At 44.0% G+C, this 23,477-nt stretch overlaps 1 protein-coding gene across 5 annotated transcripts in view; it reads left to right on the top strand.

Moving 5' to 3' along the window:
- Positions 1 to 7,003, top strand: part of epas1b (endothelial PAS domain protein 1b) — a 183,360-nt gene extending 176,357 nt beyond the window's left edge. For all 5 annotated transcript variants that reach the window (XM_070889359.1, XM_070889358.1, XM_070889357.1 and 2 more), the window contains 2 exons: positions 1,240 to 1,372; positions 6,026 to 7,003. In XM_070889359.1, coding sequence (XP_070745460.1) covers positions 1,240 to 1,372; positions 6,026 to 6,177 — 285 coding nt within the window. In that variant the 3' untranslated portion in view covers positions 6,178 to 7,003. The remainder of the gene's footprint in view (positions 1 to 1,239; positions 1,373 to 6,025) is intronic.
- Positions 7,004 to 23,477: the final 16,474 nt, after the last annotated feature.

A 23,477-nucleotide genomic window follows, 5' to 3' on the forward strand; every position in this document is an offset into this window, starting at 1 on the left:
GTCTTTGTTTTAAATTGTTTATAATATGCAGTAAAGACTAAAGCTTGAAATTGAGATATTAGATTCTATTTTAATTTGGGTGGCCTAGCGTAAACAGAATGATAGCAGCCCAAAATGACCGTAGTACTGCGCAGTTTACACTGGACCTCTGCCCGCCGTCATCTTCAAAGTGGCCTACTATTGGGCAGTTGAAGCACCCACCTTGCTTCAGGCGGTATGTCATTTTAATGTGCAAATCAGTGTCCTATGATGTCCATAGGACCTCGATTGCCATTTCAGGACAGAACTAGAGGGAGCATGCTCTGTGCTGAACAAAAATAACCAGGGCCGCTGCTGGCCAGGGTTACCCCCCCCCACCACCTCCTGCATATGGACACCCACACCTTACCTTTTCTAGGTCCGGATGCGGGCCGCCTGTGATTGCACCGGTCCATAGTTGCCAGATTGCGCCAGGGTAACTGTTTTCCACCTGAAACCTGCCGGGAGTCTGGCAATGAGGGCTGGTCCTCATGGACTAGGCATCCCGTTGGCAATATCTGGTGGCCGGCCAACACGCTCCACAGATCAGCTGCCCGATAAGTCAAAATCTATCTTATTATTTCCAAAATTCTCCTGCCAGCTTTTCACAGTGTGAGTTCTATAATCCCCAGAATGCACTTGCCTGGCTCTGAAAATAAAACAAACAAAAAATGAAATGATGGCTCACTCACCCAGTTACACTCATTGTCAAACATTTAACAATATGCCTTTTTGACCAGGTTGATTGACTGGCAGGATAAAAAGTTATTGTGAAATACATGCTGATTGTTGCAATCCATGCCATCAGCGTTAAGGGTGGCCACTTAGGGCTTTTATGTCCTAATAAAGACACAAGAGTTTGGTGGAGCTGATTGCTTAGTAAGTAGTAATGAGAAACTGAATGATGTGTAAAATCAGCACAAAATAATAACAGGCAGAAATGACCAAGGCCATTTCTCCTTTTTATAGTTGTTAAATTAGGGGAATTAATTCCAGTGGGATTACCTGCCATCAGCTAGTTAGGAACTCTGCTAAATCCATTACACAGAAGGTATTACAGGACTTCTAATTGAACTCAACTTCAGCTAAAGATGGTGAAGTGCAGTCAAATTGAAGACAGCATTGAAAATATTTGGCCATTTCGCTTGTAGCTTGTATAGTCTCGTCTGTATGATGTGGCAAAATGGATTTGTATGGACTGACATCCTATTTCTGTTTAAGGACTCTCTATTTGAAGGCCCACCAAGGAGTAATGCTTCTTCACAGATGTTGTGGAAGAAAATGAAATGCATTAAATCTGAAAATAATTCTCCATTAATGCAGAAGAAATCCTTGAGTTCAGGTTCACTTACAGGTAAGAATGTAATATACTGTACTTGCCAGTGCCCTTTCAATTCATTTTCATTTGTTTCCTCATGAATATTTTGTTTACTGTTTTGGAGTGTTAAAATATAATTCAACAAAATTATTTATTTATGCATTTATTTAGCAGAAATTCAACCGCATAACACACATTTCGAGATTGCTATTATTCACTTTGTTTGCAATGCAGGTTAATTTTTTTTGGCAAATCCCATCTTAGCAGCTTGCTCCCACTGAAAGTAATGGAAATAGACAACTGAACTGGCTAGAGGTTCAGTCAATCATGACACTTAAGAAAATAATAAAAATAAGATTTTTTTTTTCGTTCATGGGAGGTGGGTGTCGCTGGCATGGCCAGCAATTATTGCTCATCCCTAATTTTACTTGAGAAGTTGGTGATGAGGCTTGCTAGATCATCTCAGAAGGCAGTTAAGAGTCATCCACAATGCTGTGGGTCTAGAGTCACATACAGGCCAGACCAGGTTAGGATGGCAGATTGCCTTCCCTAAAGGACATTAGTGAACCAGATGGGTTTTTACAACAATCCTGTAGTTTCATGGTCACCATTACTGATACTAGCTTTTTATTCCAGATTTATTTAATTATGAATTTAAATTCTCCAGCTGCCATGGTGGGATTTGAAGTCACATCTTCAGATCGTTCGTCCAGGCCTCTGGATTACTGGTCCAGTAACATAACCACTATGAAAGTTGGCATGCAGGTACAGCAGGCGGTGAAGAAGGCAAATGGCATGTTGGCCTTTATAGCTAGGGGATTTGAGTATAGGAGCAGGGAGGTCTTACTGCAGCTGTACAAGGCCTTGGTGAGGCCTCTCCTGGAATATTGTGTTGACTTTTGGTCTCCTAATCTGAGGAAGGACGTTCTTGCTATTGAGGGAGTGCAGCAAAGGTTCACCAGACTGATTCCCGGGATGGCAAGACTGACATATGAGGAGAGACTGGATCAACTGTGCCTGTATTCACTGGCATTTAGAAGAATGATATGGGATCTCAAAGAAATATAAAAAATACTGACGGGACTGGACAGGTTAGATGCAGGAAGAATGTTCCCGATGTTGGGGAAGTCCAGAACCAGGGGACACAGTCTAAGGATAAGGGGTAAGCCATTTAGGACCGAGATGAGGAGAAACATCTTCACTCAGTTATTAACTTGTGGAATTCTCTGCCGCAGAGTTGTTGATGCCAGTTCGTTGGATATATTCAAGAGGGAGTTAGATATGGTCCTTACGGCTAAAGGGATCAAGGGGTATGGAGAGAAAGCAGGGAAGGGGTACTGAGGTGATGATCAGCCATGATCTTATTGAATGGTGGTGCAGGCTCGAAGGACCGAATGGCCTACTCCTGCACCTATTTTCTATGCTTCTATGATGCTACCGTACCTTAAGAAATAAGAAAAATATTAAAAGGCTGGGGTAGATTTTGACCTTGTGCAATAGTGTTAAACAGGTGATAGCGAATCCATTGGCTTCATTGGAAATAAAAAATTGGGAGAGATGTAAAACGAGCTGCTGATTCACTATCACCTGTTTTACACTATCACATGAAGTCAAAATCTACCACAGTGTGTGAATAGAGAATGGAAATAGGATTAGAATAGGCAGCTTTGAGGTTGCGAGTGGGGGAATGAAAGTTACCAGCAGCATCGGTACAGTGCCCTTCTTTTGGACAAAAATGTTAGTGATTCTTTTGACTGGAGCACAAAAAATCTAGGCTGACACTCCAGTGTAGTGCTGCACTGTCTGAGGTGCCGTCTTTCAGATGAGACGTTAAACCGAGGTCCTGTCTGCTCTCTCAAATGGAAGTAAAAAATCCCATGGCACTATTTCGAAGAAGGGCTGGGGAGTTATCCCTGGTGTCCTGGCCAATATTTATTCCTTAATCAGCATAACAAAAAACAAAACAGATTATCTGTCATTATCACATTGTTGTTTGTGGGAGCTTGCTGTCGGCAAATTGGATGCTGCGTTTCTTACATTACAACAGTGACTACATTCCAAAAGTATTAATTGGCTGTAAAGTGCTTTGAGACATCCTGTGGTCATGAAAGGCGCTATATAAATCCAAGTCTTTTTTTGGCAATCTACTCCATTCATTCACCATCTTGTACAAATTAATTCAAATGAGCAGTTTTTCCACCTCCCTCTTCTAAGTTTAGGGATATGCCCTGTTGTTATAGAATCTGTGAGCATGTTAAACATACTGGCCTATAAATTTGGTTGCGAAGCAGTCTTTTTTTGTGCGGTGACCAGCCTACTAAGCCCCCAATATGACGGGCAGGAACGCATGCACATTGCCAGCCGGAAGAGTGTTGCCTGCCATATTGGGAAAGAAAGTTATGCTGGCGGCAGAAGCACACACCAGCAACAATAAAAGTGGAGAGCAATTTCTGTACATTAAAGTCCTACGCTTCTTGAAGGACCCGCTGTAGATTTCACTCATCACGTGCTGAACTAGCACAGCACAATGTGGCGCTAACCAAAGTGGCAAATGGAATTCAATCCGGAGAAGTATGCGGTAATGCATTTGGGGAAGGCTAACAAGGCAAGGGAATACCCATTAAATGGTAGGATGTGAAATGTAGAGCAACAGAGGAATCTTGGTGTGCACAGATCCCTGAAGGCAGCAGGACAGATAGATAAGGTGGTTAATAAGGGAATATAAGAGCAGGGAGGTTATGCTTGAACTGTTTAAAACACTAATTACGTCACAGCTAGAGTACTGCGTGCAATTCTGGTCACCACATTACAGGAAAGATGTGATTGCATTAGAGAGGTACAGAGGAGATTTACGGGGATGTTGCCAGGACTGCAGGATTCTAGCTGCGAGGAAGGATTGGTTTAGCTGTGATTGTTTTCTTTAGAACAGAGGAAGCTGAGGAAAGACTTAATTAAGGTCTGTAAAATTATGAGGGTCCTAGATAGAGTGGATAGGGAGGATTTATTTTCCTTAGCAGAGTGGTCAATAACTAGAGGGCATAGATTTAAAGTAATTGGTAGAAGGATTAGAGGAGAACTTTTTTCACCCAAAGGGTGGTGTGGTCTGGAACTCACTGCTTGAAAGGGTGGAAGAGGCAAAAATCCTCATTGCATTTAAAAAGTACTTGGATATGCACCTGAAGTGCCATAACCTACAAAGCTACGGACCAAGAACTGTAAAGTGGGATTAGGCTGAATAGCACTTTTGTCCATTGGCACAGACACGATGGACCGAATGGCCTTCTACTGTGCTGTAAATTGCTATGATTCTATAATTCTAACCGGCAGGAGGACCCCCATACTTACCTGAATGTGGAGCAAGGAGGAACAGGAGGGCTCCTCCTGATCCCATACTAAAACAACACGGGCCACACTCCCCACCACCTGACCATCAATACCGCCCCCCCCCCCTCCACCCCCTTCCCTCCCTCGGGCTGTACTTGTAAACTTTTTGTATACATAGAGCACCATGATCTGAAAAAACCTATGTAGTGCCACATATAATGCAAGTTCTGTTTAGTAATGTATGTTGCAAAGAAATGTAACTGTACTCTCATCCATTCCGTGTACCGGATAGTGCCACTGGTAAAGTAATTTGATGACTGTATTACAATGTATCCTGGATTGTACTGAAATGTACCTCGAAATGTAAAGCAAGCAAATGTATTGAACGGAACTGCCGTCAGCATCCAAATGTATTGTATGGAATTGCTGACCGCATCCAAATGTACTGAACTGCCTTCCAATGTATTGTGCAAATTTTATATGAATAAAGTATATTTTGAAATTTAAAAAAAAAAATCAATCCCCCCCCCCCCTCCGGACCTGGCCACCAATCCTCCCCTGATCCAGCCACCAATTCCCCCACCCTCTGGCTAATGATTCCCCTTCCCCCCCCCCCAGCCAGATTGCCCACCCTTTCTCACTTATCTGAGGGCTTTTGCTATGCCAGCAGATGCTTGATCTTCATTGACGATTTGCCAGCAGCTCAGTGAATCCATTGAAACGAGGCCCAAGGCCCTATATCAGAATCCTCTCGGGTCACACCATTCAAGTTCAGGGATCATGTCCTGGCATGCCCCAAATTATGTTTATTTTGTCTCCACTTGTAAAAATATTTTTAAGTATGTCACCCTGTAATTTATATTTTTATGGAGTCATAGGCAGTCCCTCGGAATCGAGGAAGACTTGCTTCCACTCTTAGTATGAGTTCTTAGGTGGCTGTACAGTTCAATACGAGAACCACAGTCTCTGTCACAGGTGGGACAGATAGTCGTTGAGGGAAAGGGTGGGCAGGGAGTCTGGTTTGCCGCACGCTCCTTCCGCTGCCTGCGCTTGATTTCTGCATGCTCTTGGCGACGAAACTCGAGGAGCTCAGTGCCCTCCTGAATGCACTTCCTCCACTTAGGGTGGTCTATGGCCAGGGACTCCCAGGTGTCAGTGGGGATGTCGCACTTTATCAGGGAGGCTCTGAGGGTGTCCTTGTAACGTTTCCTCTGCCCGCCTTTGGCTCGTTTGCCGTGGACGTAGGCATGGTATTCTGAATAGTGAAGTTCACACTTCCTACCATAATGTTTGGTTGATAAATATTTAAAAGTAATTTTAATAATACTAATACAGGCATTTCTTTGTCCATTTTTATAACTGCAGGAATGGCAAGCCGCCTTTTGGGCTCATCATTTCTGGCTTACTCCTTGCCAGAACTGACAAGGTATGACTGTGAAGTAAATGCGCCTGTACTGGGGAGCTCAACACTTCTGCATGGACGTGAACTGCTTAGAGCGCTCGACCAAGCAACCTAAATGGTTCTGCAATAAACCGCTATAGCCTGAATTGTGATAACTGCTTCAGTTTCTAAAGATATTTTTTGCAAGTAGTCTATTATTGACGTATAGTTTGAAGATTCACTTACTTGTTCAACTTGTTCACATCTTTACATAGACTTTTCTCAGATTAACCTGCGTGCACTATTATTCTTGCCATTATAACATCACATCTGTTCATTCTAATCTTTATCTATTTTCAATAAAAGTTTCTTTTTGAGAAAAAAGTTCTCAACTTCTTTCTTGTAGCATTATGATGTCCTTTCCTAATTCTCAATTTACTCTTCTTTCAATTAAAAAGCAGCTATATTCTTGTGTTGGAAGAAATGCACTTAAATTTTTTAAAAATACAATTGAAATGTTCCACTATTTTTCCTATTGATGATCAGTGAATTAAAATACTAACTGTTAAAAAATTATTTTAGAAAGCAGATTTATTGTATGTGGACATTTTGTTCAGTTGCACACTGTAGCTTCAATAAGCTTTGTCTTTTTGGTGACTCATTTACTAAATATTAAGCTGTTAAAGATTTATAGATTTTTGGTGTTAATCTTGTACTGGTACTTCGAGTAGCAGAAACAGAATGGATTTCTACTTGTATTCACATAATCAAGTTAAAGAGTCATTTTATTATTTAGTGCTGGTTTTACATTCGATTGGTATTCAGGTCAGTGGTAACCTAGAGGCGTCTTGAAAACGACAAGCTGCAAACAAGTTAGTATTAATGTTTTATTAAAAAGCTGGAATATTTTACATATGTAATGCACAGTAAGAGAATACATCAAAACACAAAGATTTAAAGTATATTTAGTTGTATTTTTCTTTGGTCTGGTATAACACAGTTCATTTTATTCTGCTAACTTGTCATGGATCTTTGTGGGACCCTGCTAAATTAAGGTCAAACTTTTATGCTCTATGTATAATAAATTAGGCTGCTGCAAGAAACAAAGTATTTTATACTTAACTGTACAAAAAAAACCCATACAAAAGTTTCCCCAAAAGATTCCAAATTGAGGGTTTAAAAAGGTCAATTCACATTGTCATTGAGAAACAATGGAACCCCAAACTTCAATCTTTCTGATTTATTCCTTGAGCTCACGTTTCCCTTTATAAGGGCATTCTACAGATGAGTAACATTTTATCCTGATACTTCAACAGGGTCACACTTACAACAGACTGTGAAGGTTTGACCTCAATACATATATGCGTCAGTGATAAAGTTGCTTTTACATTGCTGGGAACCCTTCAAGTGCCACAAGTTTTGAACGCTGATTTTTTTTGAATAAAACATTTAAAAGGAAGTACCAAGACTAGTTTCTTAAAATCAAAGAAAGGGTCACGATACAATGAATTTGAATTAAAGGAACCATCTGATATTTTGGCTCAAAAACGTCAAAGCATTTGAAGGGTTAGGGTTGCAGACAACATTTTGGGGCTTTATTGGCTTAGTGCAGTCTCAATATTAAAAAGACAATGCAAGCATCTTGCTAAAAATATTATGCCAGTGTTTCAGTTCTAATATTAACAGCCATAGATTTTATTATGAGTATTTAATATCTGTATGGCTTGCCTCTTAATACCTTATTCTGTACGGGAGATTTTAATCTAATGAGGTAATGCATTTTTGACACCAGTACCTTATTAAAGCATAAAACCTTTCATGTCACGAAACTACTTGTGCCGTTACTATGTTGTTTGTCATTCATTTTGTGACTATAAAGGCAAAGCTGGCCTTTAGAATGCATGATAGGATTGGTAGAAAATGAAAGGGGTACAAGGCGTATAAAGACCTGTTTTGCAATCCTGGTAGAGTGAGCCCAAAGCACACAGCTGACTACAGCAACATTTGTTGATGTCAGCTTACTTGAAAAATTAGCATCAGCTCCCAGCACAGCCTTTTCCTTCTGCCAGCAGTCATTTTAATGGAAAAAGTATAAAATATGGTCAGCAGCTAAAAAGATGTACCCACTTTAAGTGGCTGCAAGTGTGCTTCAGTTTGTAATAAATGCTCAAGGTGGATTCTTAATAATGGTTAGCCTTTGTAAAGGTGGGTGAGGGAAAGATATAGTCCCAGGAAAAAAAATGTCAAGTGAAAAGAATTCAAGTGGAGGCATGAATTGGAATCTGTGGGTAAGTAAGGACCTCCTTTGCGAAGCAGAGCTTCCGAAGACACATTTCCTCTGACAGACCCAGGAAGGGGTAAATGCTGTCCTGGGGTAAGGATGAGTGTGTACATAATGTTTGAAGTATAGTTACACCAGCTTTTTTTTTTAATCCCTCAAGAACTGCTCTTCTTTTAAATTTAGGAGCGCCATTGACATTTCCAAAGGAATTTTATTTCGGTTCACTTCGCTTGCTGCAAGTTACATAGTGATAACTTGCATCCATATTGCACCTTTAACATATGAAAACATCCCAAGGCAATTCACAGAAGCATGATCAAAAGATATATGGGCCTATTTTAACCTCTCTCGCCCGGTTGGAAGGGTGTGGACAGGGAGGTATTTGTGTCACTTTCCTGCCTCAGCCAATTTTTACTTGCCTGAATTCAGGCTCGAGAAGGCTACCCAGCCCAGAGGAGCAGCGGCCTAATTTAAATGGCAATGTCATGCCCCGATTACATCATCCCCCGATAATGTCATCGGGTTGCACATGTCCATTTTAAGCGCAGATATGACTATGGCCTGTCAGCAGAAGAGAATGGATCTAAGCATTGGCAAGTGCTGGATATTTACTGGGACGGGTTGTATAGGTGGGCAGGCGGAGATTTGAATGGGAAACTGAAACTGGAATTTTAACTCCACAGTATGTGACTTTTGGCTCTGAAAGGTTCCCTGCCCAGAAGTCAGCCTGAATGACTGGCTTGGCTTCCAGTCGGGCGGGGAGCACTCCGGAGAGGTGGGGGGGGGGGGGTTCTGATGGTGGGGAAGCTTCGGGGGCTGGGAGGAACCACTCCTGCTCCTCCTGGTCCACTTACCTTCTCCCCAAGCTGTCCTCGCCTCGCTGCAGCTGACAGGTTTCCAGAACCCCAGAAAACCCGGCTGGCCACAGTAAAACCTGCAAAGCAGATTAAGTACGAGGCTTTCAGCCTCATTAACATATTTAAAATACTGGTAGGCTGCCCACGCCTTGTGCCGCCTTAGTAAAACCCAGAAGTCGACGGGTTGGAGCTGGCTTCCTGATGTGCTCAGACATCTTGCCCATTTAACCCCCTACCTGCACCCATTCTCACCCACTTACCCATGTTCACAAGGTTGATGCCGGAGATGAGGGTTTGACTTATGAGGAAAGGTTGAGTAGGTTGGGCCTCTACTCATTGGTATTCAGAAGAATGAGAGGTGATCTTCTCAAAACGTATAAGATTATGAGGGAGCTTGACAAGGTGGATGCAGAGAGGATGTTTCCACTGATGGGGGAGACTAGAATTAGAGGGCATGATCTTAGAATAAGGGGCCACCCATTTAAAACAGAGATGAGGAGAAATTTCTTCTCTGAGGGTTGTAATTCTATGGAATTTGCTGCCTCAGAGAGCTGCGGAAGCTGGGACATTGAATAAATTTAAGACAGAAATAGACAGTCTCTTAAACGATAAGGGGTTATGGGGCGGGGAAGTGGAGCTGAGTCCATCATCAGATCAGCCATGATCTTATTGAATGGCGGAGCAGGCTCGAGGGGCCGTATGGCCTACTCCTGTTCCTATTTCTTATGTTAAAGTTCCCCCAAAAAAATTCTATCTAGAGTGTGCCTCCTGCTATCCATTTGGGACTCCCTTGCCCTGAGCTTGCTAGCCAACCCCACCCCCGCTAATCCGTACTTACTTTGAACATAAGAACATAAGAATTAGGAACAGGAGTAGGCCATCTAGCCCCTCGAGCCTGCTCCACCATTCAACAAGATCATGGCTGATCTGGCCGTTGACTCAGTTCCACTTACCCGCCTGCTCCCCATAACCCTTAATTCCCTTATTGGTTAAAAATCTATCTATCTGTGACTTGAATACATTCAATGAGCTAGCCTCAACTGCTTCCTTGGGCAGAGAATTCCACAGATTCACAACCCTCTGGGAGAAGAAATTCCTTCTCAACTCGGTTTTAAATTGGCTCCCCTGTATTTTGAGGCTATGCCCCCTGGTTCTACTCTCCCCGGTAACTGTTTCTGTGGGTTCTTCGTGGGTTCCTCGTGTGCCCTTATCTCCCACCAACTTTGACTCCAAGTTAACATAAATCTAGCTGGCTTCGGGTGAGAGTCAGAGTTGGTGCATGCAAATGAGGCCTTTCAAGTTTAAAATCTCCTGGGTCTCTCACTCCGGGGAGCTGGACGGTTCACGGTGCTCCTTCAGCCCCTGCACCAGATTCCTGCCCCAAGTTAAAATCGGCCCTATTACTGTGCCAGAATAGGAGATATTAGGAAAGGTGACCAAAAGCTTGGTCAAGGATATGGGGGGGGGGGGGCGAAATTTAGGGTCTCGAGAACCATTAATGGCCGTTTGCGGCGGCCATTCCTAAAAATGGGGTCAACAGGCCGACCCGACCTAAATTCAGGTCAGTGATTTTTCGACCTGGACCCCACCCCACCCAAGTAGATGCACCGCCAAATTACAATAAAATAAATACTTACCTATCCATTTTCATCTCGATCCAGTGATCCCCTGCCGTTAGGTGCCCCCGGCAGGTTTTTCTGCCAGTGCACCCTCTGAAGACTGTGCGACCAGCAATGCGGTGGCCCTTAAAGGGGAGGGCCCACTACTGTGGCCACAATGCAAACATTTTTGGTGGCCGACTTGCTGATCGGCTGGCAAAATAATGCCCCTGGGTTCGGCCGGGCCGCCAACAAACAGCCTGACACCCCCGCTTGGGTGCCAGGCTGCTGGCCCGGCCAAAACCCTCCCTGGTGGCCCAGTGGCCAAAGTTAAAAAATGATCGAATCTCTCCTCTTTAACGGAGGGGAGAGAGTGTGGTGATACACACGTGCTGTGAAGTCACCACGAATCCACCGCTGATTGATAGCAGCAGAAGCCCCGACCGACCCATTTTCAGCCAGTCAGCCTGGCTCTGAGTCTAAGGCCCGCCCCCATTATGATCCATTTCCTGTAGGACTCCTGAAAATGGATCTACTCACCGCACCAAGAGTTCCAGCGGTGAGTACCAGTTAAAAACTCATAGGTGCGCCAGCTTTCTGGTACACCTGAATTTCAATCCCTGGGTCTTAAAGGAGAAGCAGGTGGAATACTATTGCAAAAAATCAGAACTGTAAATAAATTCTTGCAATGCAAAGAACTAGGCCAAAATGGCAACAAAAATGAATACACCAATGAAAATACAGTTAAATTAGGATGAGCCATGAAAACTGTAATATTCCAACCAAAATTTAAAAATGCTATCCCGCTTTTAAGAAGCCAATTCTTACAGGCATGAGTGATTTGAGCTGTGTGAACGGGATGGTGCAAAAGCTACTCAGGTATGGCGATTATTTAAATAATTTTGATAGATTTAACAATGTTTGCATTGATCACCAGCACGACCTCCAAAAACTCTGAAATTTTTTTTGATGTAAAGAGAAATGCTCTACGAATTGAATGCATTGGCTTAAAAGGGAATTAGATAGTTGCTTGATAAAAAGTACTATTAATGGGGTAGTGGGAGTGAACAGGAGAGTAGGATTAGACCCGGTGGCTTGTACGGAGAGAAATACTGGCACAGTCTTGGACTGAACGGTCTATTTCTGTGCTGTAGCGTTCTGTGAATGCCTTTGGCGCTGATGCAGGTCATCAGGATCAGTTACCCCATGTAACTCTCTAGTTGACTATTCAACAGTTTTGTTACTTCAATCAAGGGAGCACGCAGTTGGAAAGACCAAGCAGAAGCTCACAGTGAATGGCAGAAAAGACACACAGCACATGCACAAATATAAACAAACTAGTCAATTCGGCCTGCCTGGCTTATCCAGGTCCATCAACGCACCCTGTGCACTTACATCCATTGGCATGCTAACAGTCAGAGTTTTTAAAATTTAAGTTGCAATGGCACGGACTGCCGAGCGCTGACTGCCGACCTCAACTGTCCTTTTCCAATTTAGAATGCTACAAGCTGCAATCAGACAGGGCCCAAAAAGCTCAATTAATCATACGTCTGCACCTGCTGCTTGCAATTAGTAAATGGAAGCGGAAAGAACTGGGCACCAAAAAACCCACAGCAGCTCAAGTGCCTGTTGGTGACCTTTGACACTGTACCCACTGGAAAATGTGGAGTCAGAGAGAGGTCACCTAATTTTAATGCAGACAGTGGGTGCCTGCTATACTAAATAGGCTGGTGATCGCGGTGGAGTTTGCTGGTCGAGGGAAGGAAGGCAGGTCTTAATCCCCCACACCTCTCCCCCTCCAAAAGAAATGGGAAGAGCCCCCTTTGTAAGGGGACTGTTTGAAAAATTAAAATAAAATTCCAGGCTTAAATCTTCATGAGTACATGATCCCAACCATTTAGTGGCCTTGTACAGCTGATCTCAACAGTGATCTGTGTTGAGGTGTTGCAATTATTTTGGAGTGGGCAACATGGTACAGAGAACATAAAACTTTAATTTTAGACTGCACAGCACAGCAGCCAGCTTAAGAGTGTGCAGGCAGAGAGGGAGTGGATGACCGTCAGACAGAAGAGGAGAACTAGGCAGGTAGTGCAGGAGTCCCCTGAGTCCATCTTGCTCTCCAACCAGTATTCTTTTCTATGTACTGGTGGGGACGACGGTGTCTCTGGCGAGTGCAGCCAGAGCCAAGACCAAGGGTGGCTCAGCTGCACTGCAGGGGGCAGAAGAAGAATGGAAGAGCTGTAGTGATTAGGGATTTCAATGTTCGACGGGAGTTTCTGCGGTCGCAGACATGACTCCAGGATGGTAAGTTGCCTCCCTGGTGCCAGGGTCAAGGATGTCACCAAGCGGCTGCAGGGCATTCTGGGGGGGAGAGGGTGAACAGCCAGAGGTCGTGGTCCATATCGAGACCAATGACATAGGTAGAAAGAGGGATGAGGTCTGTCATGTATTCAACCCATGTATAAGCTGACCTAAGTTGTACACCTTGAGAACATTGACCACAAGGGGGTGAACTTGTGGGAGACACTCCTAACCTGGACTTTCAGGCATAAAAGGGGAAGCTCCATCCACCTTCATCACTTGAGGTCTTGGTTAATAAAGGTAACTGGTCACAGAGTGACCTTCTCTCAAGTATGGGCCTCATGTGCATTTATACTGTATAGTAAGGACATATCATTGGCGACGAGAAACTGGGATTTAAACCACGCGAGCATGGCCACTAGCAGCACAGAAGAGAGGTACTGTGTTGGTGATCATTGGGACGACTTTATTGAGAGACTACAGCAAAGTTTTGTCACTAAGGAATGGTTGGGACAGGATTCGGCCGACAAACGCAGGGCTCATCTCCTGATGGTTTGTGGATCCAGAACGTACTCCCTGATGAAGGACCTTCTAGCGTCAGAGAAGCCGGCGGACAAGACGTTCGAAGGGCTCAATAAGTTGATCGGGGAACACCTTAAACCGGCAAGCAGCATGCACATGGCGAGACACCGGTTTTACACGCACCGGCGGCGAGAAGGGCAAAGCATTCCAAACTTCGTGGCAGATCTCCGGCGACTGGCGAGTCTATGTAAGTTCTCAGATGATGCAGAGTGGAGATGCTGCGAGACTTTTTTATTGAGGGCATCGGGCATGCTGGGGTTTTCAGGAAACTGATTGAGACCAAAGACTTGACCTTGGAAGCGGCGGCTCAGATAGCCCAGACATTTATCTCAGGGGAGGAAGAGACCAGAATGATGTGTGACAAAATTCTTGGTTCAAATGCGGCAAACGACCAGGGAATCAACATTGTTAATGCGGCACACAGTTCTCTAGGCAGCCAAGGGCAATCGGACATGCCCCAGCATGTAGTCGAACCCAAAGGGGGAATTCAACAGAGAAAATGGCTAGCTGAACGGCGATTCATGCCATCGCAATGGACAATGCGGCCAGTAATGGGGCCATGAACACCTGTTAATGGTGCGCTTAAGGACAGCTACAGAGACAGTCAGAGACGATCGACTGGTAATGGACCTTTTGTTTCCAACAATGGGGCCTCCAGCTCATGCTGGAGGCGTGGAGGCAAACACCCAGCCGGAGCTTGCAGGTATCAGCAATACACCTGCAGAAGCTGCAACGTCAGCGGTCACTTAGCGCGTATGTGCAGGAAGCCTGCAGCCAGGTTGATGTACGAGGAGGACTGGCCTGAAGTAAGCCCTACGAGGCCAAATGAATACTGGGGAAAATCGCTGGAAGCTGAAATTCAGCAAGTTCATGTGGAGCACATATACAGTTCATATACCAGGACGCCACCGATAATGATGAAAGTGCTGCTCAATGGCATCCCAGTATCAATGGAGCTAGACACGGGGGCCAGCCAGTCCCTGATGAGTTTCAAACAGTTCGAAAGGTTGTGGGTGTCCAAGGCCAGGAGGCCAAAATTATTGCCGATTGACGCACAGCTACGGACATATACAAAGGAGATCGTTCTGGTGCTAGGCAGCGCCACGGTAGTCATGACCCACAAAGATTCGGAGAACAGGTTAGCACTCTGGATTGTCCCGGGGGACTGTACCGCACTACTGGGGAGGAGTTGGCTTGCTGTCATGAACTGGAAATGGGGCGATGTCAATGCAATTTCTTCTGGGGAGCGAGTATCATGCTCACAGGTCCTGCATAAATTTGACTCATTATTTCAACCAGGCATCGACACTTTCATGGGGGCCAAGGCAGTGATTCACATAAACCCGGACGCTAGGCCAGTACACCACAAGGCCAGAGCAGTGCCGTACGTGATGCGGGAAAAGATAGAATGTAAATTGGACCACCTGCTGAGGGAAGGCATCATCTCACCAGTCGAATTCAGTGACTGGGCAAGCCTGATCATGCCGGTGCTCAAGGCGGATGGGTCGGTCAGGATATGTGGCGATTACAAGACCACCATCAATCGGGTGTCACTCCAAGACCAGTACCCGCTCCCGAGAGCGGAGGACTTCTTTGTGATGCTATCCAGTGGCAAACCTTTTTCAAAATTGGACCTGACCTCAGCTTACATGACCCAGGAGCTGGCGAGTGAGTCGAAGAAGCTGACCACCATCATGACATACAAGGGGTTGTTTGAGTATAACAGAAGTCCGTTCGGGATTCGTTCGGCCGCTGCGATCTTTTAGCGAAATATGGAAAGCCTCCTCAAGTCGATTCCAAGGACGGTGGTTTTTCAAGACGACATCCTCATCACGTGTCGCGATACTGAAGAACACCTCCACAACCTGGAGGAAGTGCTACGCAGACTGGACCAGGTAGGGCTGCGACTGAAAAAGGCGATGTGCGTCTTCTTAGCTCCAGAGGTAGAATTCCTGGGGAGGAGGGTAGCAGCAGACCGGATCAAACCTACTGCGTCCAAAACGGAAGCGATCCAGAGAGCACCCAGACCCCGTAACACGACGGAGCTGCTTTCGTTCCTGGGGCTCCTGAACTATTTTGGTAACTTTCTTCCCAAATTAAGCACACTGTTAGAGCCGCTATACATACTCCTATGCAAAGGTCGCGATTGGGTCTGGGGGGACAGCTAGGAAAGGGCTTTTGATAGAGCATGCAATTTGTTGTGCTCCAACAAACTGTTAATGTTATATGACCCGTGTAAGAAAATTGATTTAACGTGTGATGCGTCGTCCTACGGGGTCGGGTGTGTGTTGCAGCATGTGAATGTCAATGGTCAGTTACAGCCGGTAGCTTATGCCTCCAGAAGTCTGTCCCAGGCAGAAAGGGGCTACGGGATGGTAGAAAAGCGCTAGCATGTGTAAATGCAGTAAAAAAAAATGCACCAGTACCTGTTTGGCAGGAAATTTGAGCTGGAGACAGACCCCTAACGTCCCTTTTGGCTGACAACAAGGCCATAAATGCAAATGCATCAGCCCGCATACAGTGGTGGGCACTCACGTTAGCTGCCTATGACTACACAATTTGGCACAGACCGGGCACTGAAAACTGCGCCAATGCACTCAGCAGGCTCCCACTAGCCACCACTGAGGGGGCAACTAAGCATGATGCTGAGATGGTCATGGCTGTTGAAGCTTTCGAAAGCGAAGGCACACCTGTGACAGCCCGTCAGATTAAAGTCTGGACAAATAAAGACCCGCTACTGTCTTTAGTTAAGAAATGTGTCCTGAATGGGGACTGGGCAGCCATGTACGGGGCATGCCCTGAGGAATTTAAACCATTACATAGACGCAAGGATGAACTCTCGATTCAAGCCAATTGCCTACTGTGGGGAAACCGAGTAGTCATGCCCCAGATGGGCAGAGAGGTGTTTATTAGAGAACTTCAAATGAGCACCCGGGCATTGTCATGATGAAGGCAAGTGCCAGGTCACACGTTTGGTGGCCAGGGGTAGATGCAGACCTGGAATTTTGTGTTCATAGGTGCATCACGTGTGCTCAGCTGGGTAACGCACCTAGGGAAGCCCCCGTTAGCCCCTGGTCCTGGCCCGCCAAGCCATGGTCAATCATCCATGTGGACTACGCAGGTCCTTTCATGGGAACAATGTTTTTGGTTGTAGTAGACGCCTACTCCAAATGGATTGAGTGTGCCATTTTAAATTCAAGCACATCCTCTGAAAGTCTATGGGCAATGTTCGCCACCCATGGTCTACCGGATGTCTTGGTCAGCGACAATGGCCCGTGCTTCACAAGCACTGAATTCCAGGACTTCATGGCAAGCAATGGAATTAACCATGTCAGAACGGCACCGTTCAAGCCGGCCTCAAGCGGCCAGGCGGAACGAGCAGTGCAGATAATCAAACAGGGGATGCTCAGAATCCAAGGGGGTTCCCTACAAAGCCGCTTATCATGCCTCCTGTTGGCCAATAGATGCCGACCACACTCGCTCACAGGGGTTCCAACCGCAGAGCTGCTAATGAAAAGGACGCTCAAAACCAGATTATCCCTTATACACCCTACTATGAAATAAATTGTTGAGAGCAGGCGTCAGTCACAATGTGACTATCATGACAGGAATGTGAGGGCGCGATGTATTGATGTCAATGACCCTGTTTTGTCCTTAATTACGCTGCAGGGCCTAAATGGCTTGCAGGCACTGTGATTGCCAAAGAGGGATATAGGGTTTTGGTAGTTAAACTTACCAATGGACAAATCTGCCGCAAACACGTGGATCAAACTAAAATGAGGTTCAGCAACCCCTTAGAAGAAGCAGAGGAAGAACACGACGTAGAGTTTACTCCACCACAGATGACCGAACACCGGAACCAAGTGGAGGAGAGCCCAGTCACTGTGGGCAGTCCGGACAGGCCTGAGGCACCGAAAACAGCAGACACTCAGGCCAGCGCTCAACAACCGGAGCCCCAACTCAGGCGCTCTACAAGGGAGCGTAAACCACCAGAGAGACTTAACCTGTGATCCCAATAATTTTTGGGGGGGTAGGTGATGTCATGTATTCAACTATTATTGCAACCCATGTATAAGCTGACCTAAGTTGCACACCTTGAGAACATTGACCACAAGGGGGTGAACTTGTGGGAGACACTCCTAACCTGGACTTTCAGGCATAAAAGGGGAAGCTCCACTCACCTTCATCACTTGAGGTCTTGGTTATAAAGGTAACTAGTCACAGAGTGACCTTCTCTCAAGTATGGGCCTCATGTGCATTTATACTGTATAGTAAGGACATATCAAGGTCGTGCAGGCAGAGTTTAGGGAGCTAGGAGAGAGATTAAAAAGCAGGACCTTAAACAAAGTAATCTCTGGATTACTCCCAGTGCCATGAGCTAGTGAGTACAAAAATAGGATAGAGCAGATGAATGCGTGGCTGGAGAGATTGTGCAGGAGGGGGGGCTTTAGATTCCTGAGGCATTGGGACCGCTTCTGGGGAGATGGGATCTGTACAAGCCGGACGGGTTGCATCTCAACAGAGCCGGGACCAATATCCTCGCGGGGGGGTTTGCTCATGCTGTTGGGGAAGGTTTAAACTAGCTTGGCAGCTGCACTGTTGGACAGAGTATAAATCAAGAAATAATGGAGGCTTGGAATAAAGGAATGGCAATAATCCTGGGTGATTTTAATCTTCCCATTGATTGGACAAAGCAAATTGGCCAGGACAGCCTTGAGGAGGAGTTCATAGAGTGTATCTGGGATAGTTTCTTTGAACAATACATTGCAGAACCAACCAGCAAGCAGACTATCTTAGATCTAGTACTGTGCAATGAGGCAGGATTAATAAATGATCTCATAGTAAAAGATCCTCCAGGAATGAGTGACAATAATATGGTTGAATTTCAAATTCAGTTAGAGGGTGAGAAAGTTGGTTCTCAAACCAGGATCGTAAGCTTAAATAAAGGAGACTACAAAGGTATGAGGGCAGAGTTGGCTAAGTGGACTGGGAAAATAGACTAAAGTATGGGACGGTTGACGAGCAGTGACAGACATTTAAGGAGATATTTCATAACTCGCAACAAAAATATATCCCAATGAGAAGGAAAGAGTGTAAGAGAAGGGATAACCAACCATGGCTAACTAAAGAAATAAGGGAGGGTATCAAATTGAAAACAAAGGCATACAATGTGGCCAAGACTAGTGGGAAGACAGAGGATTGAGCAATTTTTAAAAGCCAGCAGAGAACGACTAAAAAAATGATTAAGAGAGGGAAGATAGATTATGAAAGTAAACTTGCACAAAATATAAAAACAGATACTAAGAGTTTCTATAGGTACATAAAAAGGAAAAGAGTGGCTAAAGTAAATGTTGGTCCCCGGAAGGATGAGACTGGGAATTAATAATGGAGAACAGAGAAATGGCAGAGAAATTGAACAACTATTTTGTATCGGTCTTCAAAGTAGAAGGCACAAAAAACATCCCAATACTGGATAATCCAGGGGCTACAGGTAGGGAGGAACTCAATACAATCACTATCACAAATGAAGTAGTACGAGGTAAAATAATGGGACTAAAGGCGGACAAGTCCCTTGGACCTGATGGCTTAATCCTAGGGTCTGAAGAGAAGTGGCTGCAGAGATAGTGGATGTATTGGTTGTAATCTACCAAAATTCCCTAGATTCTGGGGCGGTCCTACCAGATTGGAAAATCGCAAATGTAACGCCCCTATTTAAAAAAGGAGGCAGACAAAAAGCAGGAAACTGTAGACCAGTTAGCCTAACATCTGTCGCTGGGAAAATGCTGGAGTCCATTATTAAGCAAGCAGTAACGGGATATTTGGAAAAGCATGATTCAATCAAGCCGAGTCAGCATGGTTTTATGAAAGGAAAATCATGTTTGACAAATTTGCTGGAGTTCTTTGAGGATGTAACGAGCAGGGTAGATAAGGGGGAACCAGTGGATGTGGTGTATTTGGATTTCCAGAAGGCATTCGATAAGGTGCCACATAAGAGGTTATTGCACAAGATAAAAGCTAACGGGGTTGACGTATAGTATATTAGCATGGATAGAGAATTGGTTAACTAACAGAAAACAGAGAGTCGGGATAAATGGGTCATTTTCCGATTGGCAAACAGTGACTACAGGGATCGGTGCTGGGTCCTCAACTATTTACAGTCTATATTGATGATGACTTGGTTGAAGAGACCGAGTGTAATGTAGCCAGGTTTGCTGATGATACAAAGATGGGTGGGAAAGCAAATTGTGAGGAGGACACAAAAAATCTGCAAAGGGATATAGACAGGCTAAGTGAGTGGGCAAAATTTGGCAGATGGAGTATAATGTGAGAAAATGTGAGGTTATCCACTTTGGCCAAAGTAATGGAAAAGCAAATTATAATTTAAATAGAGAAAAATTGCAAAGTGCTGCAGTACAGAGAGACCTGGGGGGTCCTTGTGCATGAAATACAAAAAGTTAGTATGTAGGTACAGCAAGTAATCAGGAAGACAAATGGAATGTTGGCATTTATTGCAAGGGGGATAGAGTATAAAAGCAGAGAAGTCCTGCTGTAACTATACAGGGTATTGGTGCGGCCAGACCTGGAATACTGTGTACAGTTTTGGTCTCCGTATTTACAGAAGGATATACTTGCATTGGAAGCTGTTCAGAGAAGATTTACTAGGTTGATTCCGGAGATGAGGGGGTTGACTTATGAGGATAGGTTGAGTAGGTTGGGTCTATACACATTGAAGTTCAGAAGAATGAGGTGATCTTATTGAGACATATAAAATCACGAGGGGGCTCGATAAGGTGGATGCAGCGAGAATATTTCAACCCTTAGGGAAAACTAAATCTAGGGGACATAGTCTTAGAATAAGGGTCCGCCCATTTAAAACTGAGATGAGGAGAAATTTCTTCTCTCAGAGGTTGTAAATCTATGAAATTCTCAGCTCCAAAGAGCTGTGGAGGCTGGGTCATTGAATATATTTAAGGCGGAGATAGACAGATTTTTGAGTGATAAGGGAATAAAGGGTCATAGGAAGTGGGCAGGGAAGTGGAGCTGAGTCCATGATCAGATCAGCCATTATCATTGAATGGCAGAGTGGGCTCGAGGGGCCAAATGCCCTACTCCTGCTCCTATTTCTTATGTTCTTATGATAGAGGTACTGATGAAACCCATGTGGATGTCTGCCAGAACCGTCAGCAATTTGTAGGGTGCTACAAAAGGGATAAAATCTACAACGAAATGGAAAAAATACGACAAGTACTTGACACACTCAGTATGATTTTAGAACTTGTGTTAAACCTGCTACAAGATACTGAACAAAGCTTATTACATATTCAGCATTTCAATTAACAACACAAGTGCACTCTCTATGACATTGTCTAATCCACTATTTTAAGGTCCTTCTGAACGTGCTTGCTATTGCAATTCCAACTTCTGGTGAATTATAACTAATTCTGTGTTGGGGAAAGTGGGTTATGAATCTGAGGTAGAGTCACTCCTTTATAGATGCCAGGATGAACAGTGGGGCAGAAACCTGGGATTGATTACCTGCCTGCTTCCTGGATGTGTGGTGGGAGGGGGCGGAGAAATCTGGAGTTTCTGGTCTTAAAAAAACATTCCAAATGTGTTCGGAGCGGGAGGAAGCAAATGCATTCAAAAGAAGAAATATAAATATTTAAATCAGCAGGGGAAAAGAACATGTTAAAAAAGAAATTAAAGGAACAAATTGGCAAAATTAGGAATGTAGTCATCTACACACAAAATTACTGTGCCAAAATCACTTGGTAGAGTTTTCTTTGTTGTTGGTTTATCTATTTTTGAGGGCGGAAGTAAAAAATCTAACAAGGCAACTCTTGGGAAATCACTGCGAGACTACAATATTTTTGTACTTCCTGCAGCAGTTCCAAGTAACCCTCAGTTAAAGAATGGATGTTGTGAGAAATTACCTCAATTTGTCAAAACATTAAAGCAATAAACATTCCAAGTGTAGCTGAGTATTTTACAGTATATACAACCGCAAGATGAATATGTTCAGCCTTGTCCTAGGCACACGCACACATGCACGTGTCTTTTCTATTTTATCAATACTGCTATGGTTCGCTGCTCTACTGGAGCTTAGGAAAATTGAAATATGCTATCCGGTGCACGCTTCCTCCATTCTTACAATGGTAATATTGAGACAGTCTTTAACTCATTCTTTCCAAGGATCTCAAAACTATGGAACTTTTATGTCCTCAGTCCTCTTACAGGTTTTCAGAACCCTAGTTTAGTATTATCTAATCACTTCTTAATTTATCTAATCTTTTGCCCTAATCTTTACAACCTTGGTGGTATCCTGCACCATGGGTCCTTGACCTAGATTCCTTATGTACATGTGTTATGCACTTGATTCTCTTATAGCAACTACTGTTAACACAAGAGCCCAGTGATGCTTTCACAGTCATTTTATCTGAGCACTTAATTATCTGTTTTGTTTGATTCATGTTATGGAAAGGAGCACTGGGAACGTACAACCTAATTTTCAAATGAATGAACTGCACATAGAAGAGGTCAAGATATTAAATGGTGAAAAATAATACAAAAGGCCAATTGGGTAGTATGTGTGCCTGGTTCTATTTGCTTTTAAACCCTTAATTGCCTGTGTGCAAAGACACAGCCATCTATTTATTATAACAGTGCACTTGAATGTTACATTTTTCAAACTTCACAAAAGTGAGAATAGAGTTTCAATTTTGGGTCTGCAAATAATGCTGAGGTCCTGGCACTAATCCCAGGGGACTCCATTTGTCATTGCCTGCCAATCAAATAATGTCCCTTGTATTCTATTGGTTTGCCTCCTATCTCTCAACAATTTCCTATCCATGACATGAGGTTGCTGTCATTTCCATGGATCTCACTAACAGCTAGCAATTTCTTTGCATCATCTTATTAAATGCCTTCTGAAAATACATGTATTGATCCTCCTTTATCTATCTACCTCCTCAATGACTATGTCAAAGAAGTCAATTCATTTATTTTGATGTGACCTACCTTTCACTAAACCGTACCGACTTTCTGGACCACAACTCATCCCTTAATATAAATGTGAAATTGTCAGATTTGTGCTCTTCCGAGCCCACATGTATACATTCTGCCAAATGGTCTTCAGCCAGATTTATTTTAAGCATGTTTTGTTATTTAAAAAAAATTTCCGTCATTATAAATAATTAATACATGAATGTTGGGTTTCCAGAAATACTGCAGAAGAATGCAACAAAATATGCTCAGTTAATCAAGTACAGCCAATAAATTGTTGAGTCCTTGATCTCTTTCTCATAGATCTCGGTGACTATGCTCACTATGATGCAGCTCACATCGGGCATTCAGGAAACAAAGCTGCTGGTTAAGGATAGATAGCACTTTTAACAGAGTGCAAGACTGGATAGGGGCAGATGGGGCAGGATCACAGCTTTGTTGATGATTTATAAAATGAATAACCCTTCATCAATGCCACTTCATAATGAGACACAGAAATAAGTGGACACAAATTGACATTCTTTAAAAAATAGACTTTTGTGCCTAGCTCACTTTTCCAGAGAGCCCATTCAAAAACAGAAGGGCTCCCCGAATCCAGACTCAAACGGAATGTCAATGATTTCCACTCTACATAATGAGAGCAACACATATCACCCAACCAGTTTCTTCCAGGCAGTAGGACCAAACATGACTTGGGTAGGAGAACTTATAACATTATTTTTTTTTGGCAACACTTATGAAGAAAAGGCTCATCTGTGATTTATGTCTATGAGTTAATTTTGTGGTGAAATTATAATTCCAGTTCAGTCACCCT

Source organism: Pristiophorus japonicus, chromosome 9 (assembly GCF_044704955.1).
Source record: "Pristiophorus japonicus isolate sPriJap1 chromosome 9, sPriJap1.hap1, whole genome shotgun sequence".
Classification (NCBI taxonomy): Eukaryota; Metazoa; Chordata; class Chondrichthyes; family Pristiophoridae; genus Pristiophorus; species Pristiophorus japonicus.